The following is a 10000-nucleotide window of genomic DNA, read 5'->3' on the forward strand; positions in this document are numbered from 1 at the left end:
CGTTGTTGTGGTCTGTGAGACATCGCAGGGATAAGAAGAAAAAAATTAATATCTGGCATTTTATAGACGAAGGATTAGAATAAGTGTGAGTTGCAGTGTACTCAGTTTACCATGTTTCCCACTTGTCTTTTTCTTAATCGCAAAAGTGTCTTCGTATCTCTTCCTTTACAGGCACAACAAGGAGCGAAGTGAAAAACACCAGCTCGTGCCGGACACTCGTGAAATGCACTTTGTCATTGCGTCGGACATTTTATAACCTAAATGACAAATGGATTCTCCTTAAAAGGAAGTGGGAAAAAAATAAATCCATCGGCCCCCCCAGGCCGCGTTAAGTGCACTTGTTGTTACCACTTGTGACTTGTTACAAGTGGTAACAACAGACTCTAGCGTCCAGACTAAATATACAGTACGTCGTCCGCCCGCCTCGGCATCTCGTCTCCTGACATCACAGACTCCCACAGTGAAGCCGGCCTGGGTGGGAAACGGGATTCCTCAAAGTCCCGCCACTCCATTAAATGTAGTCAAACTCTTAAGCAAGGTCAAAGCTGAGAATGTGTGTGTGTGTGTGTGTGTGTGTGTGTGTGCGCCAGGACATGCAGGCAGACATCAAGGACAAACACACACACACACACACACAAACACACACACACACACACACACACACACACACACACACAAAGAAGAGAAAAAACACATGAAGCCTTTGGTCTTCTTTTTAATTGCCGGTCATATGATCTCTTTGTAAATCCCATTGATCTGCGTCTCACGGACCTTTGTGATTCCTCGCCGTCTCTGCCTCTTCCTCGCATCCGTTTCATCCTGTGCCACGACACCATAGCGCGGTGGGAATGAAACAAATGTCCAACGTGTGTTGTAGTGTGGACGGGTGAAAACGGAGACGCTCGGAAACGCTAACGACGCGATGACTCGCATGTGCCTCCTGATTGGTTCTCATCAGTCGCTACTGGACTGACGTCATTGAAGGCACAACGTTGTCGTCGGTCCAAGAAGATACATCTCTCCTCATACTTTTCCCTGTTGTTGTTTCCTAGCTCGTAGTATTTTCCGTAACCAAGTAACCGGCTGCACAGCTGACAATCTGCTTCCTGTTTACACCGGTACGCACATGCTCAGTGTGCGTGAGTCTCATTCACCTTCACCTTCACCTGTTCTGCAGGTTTAAATCCAATCTCTACATGCCGTATGTGTGTGGGTGTGTGAGACAGGACGTAGTTAAAACCAGGTGCTTGCATGGGTCTCCCCACGCGTGTGCTGTGTGTAAAGGGGAGGAAATGATTCAGTCGGGGGTCCTGATGTCCTCTGGGTGCTTCCCTCTGGCAACGGCATTAATAATTTCGAGCATCACCGCGGCGAAACTCAGCACGCGCTCGTATGCGGCGCCGCAGCTGGTGAAGGGCGTTTGTCATGTGGAGAATGTGTGTGTGTGTGTGTGTGTGTGTGTGTGTGTGTGTGTGTGTCTTTGTGCTGTACAGTAACGCTCCAGCGACCAAAGTCCAGACCCAACCCCGGCTCTAATGACCTGTACACATTAACCGGCTATTTGTGGTGCAAGCGGAGCGTGTGGGCAGATGGGTTAATGTTAGAGCAGAACTGTTGTCGCACAGGAATCCATCACGATATGATTGTTTGTCCTGATTGAGGGGGCTCGGCCCGTGGTTGTACAGCCCCTGCACCCGCCCTGAGTTAGTCATCAGCTTTACGGCTTCAGCCAAGTGTTGAAAGTTCAACGGGAGAGAATGTTTATAATGAGGGACATTCTGAAACGCTGAGCGTTTTAAGGTGAAAGGGCTTAATGTCACCTCAATCACCACCAGATATCTCTCAGATATGCTTCGTCATAAACACTTAGACCTGGGAAATACACTTACCAAGTCAGATGACCAGGTGCTGATATAAACTCAGATTTAAAGCTGCTTTTTTTTTGCTTCTTTTGGTTGAAAAACAAATTGTTCCTCATCACAACATGATTGAATGATTGAATTGACTGATCTGATCATGTGGCTAACGCTCGTCTTTGTCCCACCCAGGAAAATCCCACCTGGCCATCGTGCAGAAGGTGAACAACGAGGGGGAGGGGGATCCGTTCTACGAAGTGTTGGGCCTGGTCACGCTGGAAGACGTGATCGAGGAGATAATCAAATCAGAGATTCTGGATGAATCGGACCTTTACAGTGAGTGTGAACTTGCTTTTGTTTGTTTCTCACGTCTTGGCACATCTCTGTTGCTCTGTTCACGCCGACCGTCCCACACTACTCCGGAGTTTCCAAGGGTCCACCCCATTTACCCTCACTTGGCCCTCCGTTCATCCACCCCACCTGAAGTCAGCACTTTACCACCCTACGTTTATAGGGCTGTTTGAGGTGATTTGAAGGGGTAGATAACCCCTACATCTTGATCCTCAAAAGAAATGGGACACCCTGCCTTACGCGGGGATGTGCAAAACGGAGGGGTAGGGCCAAGGGTTAGGGCATAGGGGTAGGGCCAAGAGTTGGGGCCAATCGTGGGGCCAAGGGGTTAGGACAAAGGGGTTAGGGCCAAAGGGTTAAGGCAAAAGGGTTAGGGCCAAGGGCTGGAGCACAGGGGTAGGGCACAGGGTTAAGCTCAAGGGTTAGGCCCAGGGGTTAGGCTCAAAGGTTAGGTCCAAGGGTTAGGACCAAGGGTTAGGCTCAAGGGTTAGGCTCAAAGGTTAGGACCAAGGGTTAGGCCCAAGGGTTAGGGCCAAAGGGTTAGTCCCAAGGGTTAGGGCCAAGTGCGGGGAAATGAGGCGGACCCAAAGCATCTAAATCGGAGTAGTTTGGGAAAGCTTCTCGCCCCATTTTAGTTTGAAAACTCCGACTGGATCATAATTATTGAGGTAAAATTTTAAAGTGGACGGAGGTTGTTTGAGTTTTCAAACAATTTTTCAACACAAAAGCGTATTAATATGGATGTAGCCTTTGCTGTAAGTGCAAGTGAAGAGGTAACTCTCATCCTAATCTTAGCAATTTAATGACTTTATCATTCACCATGTAAATTGTTGTCATATATGCAGTGATGTAGGTTAACAATATTAAAACAATAGGCGACTCCTTAACTGTGTCGTTCAGCGGCTGTCAGGCCGCGGTAGAGAATGATTGTGTGACCCCTTTCGATCTGCTGCGTGTCTCACTCCTCAGCTGACAACCGCAACAGGAAAAAGGTGGCGCCCAACAAGAACAAGAGGGACTTCTCCGCCTTCAAGCAGAGCGAGAGTGAATCCAAGGCGAAGATCTCTCCCCAGCTGCTGCTGGCTGCCCATCGCTACCTGGCCACAGGTGGACTGACGAAAGCACACACACACACACACACACACACACACACACACACACACACACACTGCCTCACACAGCCCGTAGATCATTCATAAGCTGTAAGCCAAGTGTACGTATATGTCTTTTAGTTTTGTAGCCACCGATTCTGTCGCCTCGCCTTCTGACAACCGAGGGCGTGTCCGGACTCGCAGCGATGGGGTTTTCACATGCGTTCATTTATTCATTCGGAAGGTCTATTTCGGATCAGAGCGCCCGTGCCCCACCTGGATGTCGGCCAGCTGGATCGGATTGCCGCCGCCGCAGCGCGTCACTGGAGAACGTGTCGCGGCCTCGCCTGGCTGCTTAGCGAGCGTTGGCTGATCCACTCTCTGCCACGAGCAGTAAGCACCACGTAGCGCTTCCCTCGATCTCACAGACACTGTGGTGGAGCAGCATGCTGCCAAGAGTCTTCCTCTGCAGGCCATTACGTCACTGTCTGCTCACTTTCTTTCTGTTTTCGTTCTCAGGACGTTGCGCTCATTTCTCTTCACTTGATTCATGACACAGGCATTCGTTTTTCTTCCTTTTTCTTTTTTTGTTTAGTCGGTCACGCATTCCAGACCAGGAAGTTACTTTTCTAACCGGCGAGCTGCGGTTAGATTTAGCTCCGATTTCTGCTGCTGCCTGTTATGGGATAGCGCAGGTATCGCGTTGACAGATGCACGCCCCAGATCAGTGCGACGCTTCATTGCACACGTTTGAGAACGTCGAGCGTTTCGTCACTTTCTTTAGCTGGAAAAAAAAAACAAACACGCAACAACATTCACAGGCTTCGAAACTGTTCTGAAAAGGTCACGGGACATTTCATCCGAGCGTCAGCAGAGACGTGGCTGAGAAAAACCGCACAAACTCCTTGACATAATAAAAAAAAAATGAATGATTGTTCGTCTTTTTAGAATTGTAGAGATGCACCGGTATGATAGCTGGACTGGGCATCGGTGACAGTGAGGCCAGTCTATTCCATTCGATTCTCTTTCATCTATGTTAACGTCTATGTGCGTGTGTGTACATGTGTCAGCAATGTGCCGGTAGTCGGAGAGCTAAAGACAATTTGACTCGTCGACGGAAGTTCTTCGGCCACTCACACAGTGATGGATAGGGCTTATTAATTCAACACTAGGACCGTCTGCATCCTACCGAGTTCTCGGGGCTACAAGAGGCTGCTGGGTTCATCCCTGAATGAATTCCAGCGCTGGTCATATGCACGCCTCACCTCTCACCGTGTGCGGCAGAGGGTTTTGTTTGCAGGCTGGAGTGTGTCTTTGTTCTGGGTTTGGGCGGGGACCAGGGCACTTATGTCTGAGCTCTGATTGCGACAGCCCCGTCTTCCCAACGGTCGGTTGGCAAACGCACGTAAAAACAAATACGTTTCACCTCTTTTAAAAAGGGGTCAGTGCGCATAAATCAACGTCTCTGTACATGTTCCAAATGTTGGCCACGAGGGCTCATTTTCAAGCTTATGATTATGTCATCATTTCTCACCGCCTCGCATGCTGTCGCCACATGCTTTTAAAGATATTTAGGTAACTATCACTTGTGACTAACAAAAGCACAAAGTCCTCCAATTCGTTGACTTGGAACCTTCAAATGTTTGATATTCATGTTTCTAAAAGAACTCAAATCGTTGTTCAGTTGTCAAAACAGTTGGCAACAAATTAAAGGAGACATGTTATGCTCATATTCAGGTTCATCATTTTAATTTGGGTTATTGCTTGAAAAGGTTCACGTGCTCTAATGTTCAGTACACACATCAGTCTCCGGCAGCTCCTCTTTTCAGCCTTTGTCTGTTCTTAACAATATACTTTATACTATTTGAATCTATAAAACACACTAGAGGAAAGGGAAAAAACTGCTTTAACTGACAAATTGTTGTACTTCTAGTTGACCCAAATGCTCAAATTTTACTGTTACTACTGTTGAAATAATCATTTCCCCCTAACCAGAATATAACCCAGTCTGTTTTTTCTTTTTCCCATAAGCCTGACAAAGAGCTTTAATTAGATGCACCGTCACTGTCAATTATAGCACAAGATGCTGTAATGCGTTGTTGAATTCTGCTTGAGCAACCACTCAGTTTGTGGAAAAGCGAGTTGTCTCGCTGCGTTGTTAAGTATAGGTTCACCTGCTGTGTGAACATAGTTGTTGGTGGCACACACACACACACACCCGTTTATGTAATTCCATGTTGAACTACACGTCAACGGGCCTGGATGACTAATTCCTAAGAAAGTGCCTGGATCATCGCTGGACGTCGGCCAATCGACTTCAATTAGCGAGTGTTATCATAGTAATCGCTTTTGAAGTCCGACCAACAACAACCTCAGACATTATTACAGTTTGTGTTGCAGAGCAGCGAAAAAAAACAGAACAATCTCCAGCCTTCAACTAAAAGTGTCTCCCCTTTTTTTCTTTCTTTTTCCTGCAGAGGTGACCCTGTTCAGCCCGTCGCAGATCTCGGAGAAGGTGCTGCTGCGGATCCTGCGCCATCACGACGTGATCCAGGAGATCAAGTTCAACGACGGCGACAAGCGCTCGACCAGCCACTACGTCTACCAGAGGGGCAAGCCCGTCGACTTCTTCGTTCTCATCCTCCAGGTATGCGCGGCCGACGCAGCTGCTCGACGTCCGATCGGCGACCAAAAACCCCCAATATCGTCTCTGTTCATATATGCAACTGAAGTAATTCTTTCGTGTCCAGTGTGCAAATATTAACTGTGATTGATGTACACAGGCTTCATTTAGTAGCTTGTTCTTGAGCTTTCGGTCGCATCACGGGGTTCGCCTTCTCCTTCTAAATTGCCCTGCAGGTGTGAATGTGAGTGTGAATGGCTGTTTGTCTCTGTATGTATGTGACCCAGTGATGGTCTGGCGTCCCGTCCAGACTGAGCCTCGCCTCGCGCCCCCCCCCCCGTGACTCTGATTGGATAAGCGGTATAGATAACGGAATTCTCGTCCATGTTGGCGCACTCGCGTTAACACGCGCGCTTGTTTTGTTGTTTTTTTAAAGGCGCCGTTTCAAATAAGGGCTTGTGAACTTGACAAAGTTTTGTGGAAAGACAATAAAAAGCTCCAGAGAGAAAAGAATAATGGCAGGTACATGATCTGCAAAAGTTACAGCCTGTCAAAGTCCGCCGTGTCGACCCACAGGGATGTAATGTGATTGTGAAACTTTAAATAATAACATAGTAACTTTGCCTTTCTCTGCCTAATGCCGGAACACTCTAAAGACCTGTGCGTATTACAGCCCGACCCATTTGTCAGGTGGCCTTTAATAAATCGTTCACAGATGTATCGGTATCAGCGTTCATGTTTGCCGATATAAAAAAAATCCTAAATTCCCTCTGTATCTATCTAACCGTCAGAATATGACGGTTATTTTCATAATTCATCTTGTCTGTGTTTGGTTATTTACAGTCTAAAGTGTATAGTTTGCCAGTTAGTCCCCTCACTCACTGCCACGAACACACTCCGGCCCCTAAATGTCAAATCCCCGCTGCTTCAGCCTGGATGAAAGCTGTGCAGCTCGGGGATTATGAGGTGACAGATGGCGGTAGGCGACGCACACACACAGCGTCGACCCTTCAGGGGTCCCTAAATACCTCTTGATTAAGTGTATAGATCGTGTGTGTGTGTGTTGGTGTGTTTGTGTTTACTGGATTCAAAATGAAGTTGAGTCCCTGAAGTGCGAGAGCTGCTTTGACAAAACCAGAATTTCATCTTCCACCGAGAATAACTTCAACTGTCCATGATCTTAAATTGGAATTTTATGTTTTTTCAAAATCCAGTGTGATAAAGTCAAAAGTAAAACTCAATAGTCTCTCAAGACCTTAACTGAAAAGGCTGCTCTTGCGAAAACTCAGGGCTTTATGCTTTTTATGCGGTGTGTCCTGGTTCCGCCTCTCAGAAACATTTTGTAGTTTTGCCTAATCCAGGTTCAATTGGCCGGGGAGCTCGCTGGTATGTACCTCCGCTAAATACAAGAAAAATTAAGACCTGAGGTCTCCTGAACAGGACAAAAGCTCAAGTGTGGTTTTCTTAAAATAGCCTTTAATTAAAACCAGACTAAACTACAACGACGAGTCATCTGTGGGTTGTACAGTAAGAGGCTCAGCCCGGGGGTCAGCGCGCCTGTGACTGTCTTCCGTCGTGGCGGGGCGTTTCGTGTGAATCCTCTCTGTTGCCCTATTTGCTTTGTGCTGCTGCACGTACAGTTGTGTGCGGACGCGGCGTCAGATGGATTAAGTGATTCACACGTCCCGCAGATGATGACAAAGATGTTATCAGATGAGAGCAGACTCATTCCTGTCCGCTGCCACCCGTGGAAACCCGCGCGTCTCTCTTCCTGCGCACATGCCTCTGTTCAGCGCTCTGCTATGACAGATTTAACTTCCATAAACAATCTCCACGCTTCTGACCAAGTGGTGAGATAGTTTTCTGTTTGTGTTCTCTTTGTAATATTTGCGATAAGGCAGCGACGGTCAGTCTTTTTAATAGGAGAGACCCAGTGTGTCATTTTTGTAATTTTCTGTCGCCGTCTGGTGCTAAAGTTGCAAACCGCAACCAACTGAGCGACCAACAGGGGGCATTTTATGGCGGCGCACCGCTAATTCCATTTCCGTATCTATCAATTTAAAACATTTAGTTCTTAATTTATTACATCGTCAACTCCAATCAAAAAATATTTTTTTCATTACGTCCGTTTTATCAGTAATATTATATATGTATATCTTATTTAAGATTATCCTTTATGTCAGCACACAAGAAAATAATACAGCTTAATTTACAGGCTTTTAACCCCCCCCCCCCATAAATTTGACTAATTTTATCATTATTATACTCGACCTGTTTATATCATTCCCGCGTGACGACTCCACTTCACGACGGAGGAGAAAGTGGAAGAGGAGAAAAAAGGGCAGACGAGGTTTCCGACAGCTGCGACCTTGGTTCTCAGAGAGGAAGTTGATGGAGGAGGACTGAAGGGCTCGCACTTTGCTAATTGATCCCTATTATATAAGATGTTAGAGGGGGGGGGGGGGGGCGGAGGACACCATATACCCGCGTGCTGTCAGTCAGCTGTCAATACACTAATCCCACACACACACACACACACACACACACACACACACACACACACACACACACACACACACACACAGTCTCTACCCTCCCTCTGCATGTTCACACACTGTAAACACACACACAACAACATCTCTGACTCCGCCGTCCGCTGTACCCGCTCTGTGTACATGTACACGTGTGCTCCAATCCCACCGGGTGGGAAAATTACGCTCGCATTGTCTTAATCCCCACACATTCATTTCCCACACGTCCGTTATGTCACCGTCCCCCGCAAACAGTCATTAGCCGAGTTCCAATAATCCGGGGGGGGGATCTGTTTCGACTTTCTCTCCGCCGCCGCTCATCTCGGTGAGATTTCCCCCCTTCCCGGGAGGTCGGATGCCGGAGCCCGTGGCGGAGACCCCACATGTGGATAATCCGCGGAGACCTTTTTTGTAGGAGGGGGGGGGGGCATTTAGTGTCGGCGTGCCAGGGAGGGAAATTTTCCACCGTCGATGTGAATAGTTCAGTGTAGAGAGAGAGTGACTGTGGAAAATCCTCCGATTTTGAAAGTAGCACGCAGAGCGACGCGTCTGCTCTCCCGTCTTCACACAAAATACTGTTTTTGTTTCGCATAGTTTTCTCTCAGATTGCGTCCACCTAGTCTGGAAAAATGGTTCAAACAACACAAAGTCTTGGACGAACTACGTATCATGAAATGACATCCAGGTGGTCCCGGGCTGAACCACCTTTCATATAGAAGAAGAACTGTTTTCTATTTAGATCATTTGCTGATAAATATTCTCATGATGCTCAACGTGCCCGGTGAATTATTCATTTTCTGTCCAGCCCGGGGGAGAAAGACGACTTGTGGAAAAAGTGCGAGTTTGCGCTGCTGCCTGCTCCTGTAAACAAGATTCACATTCCAGGAGTTCGAGTCTGGAAGTAGAGCAAGAGGAGAAACTGAAGAGAGAGGGAAAGAAAGATGCAGAGTAGTTCTTTTCAATTTTTACCGTAGTTAGTTTTTGACGTGTGACAACAGCTTATTGATAAAAAAATTAATTTAAAATGTTGGTGCTAATGGGGAGGGAGTACAGGTGCATGTGTGATGTGGCCCGATTTTAATTTCAATTTTCTCTTTTTCAACGGTTCCTTCTGAGTCAAACTGTGTTGTGCAAAGGTCAAAACTCATGGTTGAGTTTCAGTGACAGCAATGACTGCTGCTGGGAAATACTGTCGCCGAGGCTCAGAGGTTTGCTATGGCTCTCGAAAAAAAAGAAAGAAACGTCCTGGAGACTGAAGAGGTGTGTGTGTGTGTGTGTGTGTGTGTGTGTGTGTGTGTGTGTGTGTGTGTGTGTGTGTGTGTGTGTGTGTGTGTGTGTGTGTGTGTGTGTGTGTGTGTGTGTGTGTGTGTGTGTGTGTGTGTGTGTGTGTGTGTGTGTGTGTGTGTGTGTGTGTGTGTGTGTGTGTGTGTGTGTTTTCCGGGGGTAGTGACCCACGCTGTCAGCGGACGGGCTGTTTGTTTGTGACCGGCGTGATTCATGCCTCTGTAGAGATGCTCTGTGATTCTCAGGAGAAGAAGAAGAGTCTGA

The 10000-nt window shown here is 47.2% G+C and overlaps 1 protein-coding gene across 1 annotated transcript in view; it reads left to right on the forward strand.

Annotated features, from left to right (window-relative positions):
• LOC118314386 (metal transporter CNNM4) overlaps positions 1–10000 on the forward strand; it is a 39783-nt gene that overhangs the window by 12397 nt on the left and 17386 nt on the right. Inside the window, exons 2-4 of the mRNA XM_035640813.2 lie at positions 2049–2192; positions 3177–3314; positions 5776–5945. Coding sequence (XP_035496706.1) covers positions 2049–2192; positions 3177–3314; positions 5776–5945 — 452 coding nt within the window. The remainder of the gene's footprint in view (positions 1–2048; positions 2193–3176; positions 3315–5775; positions 5946–10000) is intronic.

The sequence above is a fragment of the Scophthalmus maximus genome, chromosome 19 (genome assembly GCF_022379125.1).
Source record: "Scophthalmus maximus strain ysfricsl-2021 chromosome 19, ASM2237912v1, whole genome shotgun sequence".
NCBI classification, from domain to species: domain Eukaryota; kingdom Metazoa; phylum Chordata; class Actinopteri; order Pleuronectiformes; family Scophthalmidae; genus Scophthalmus; species Scophthalmus maximus.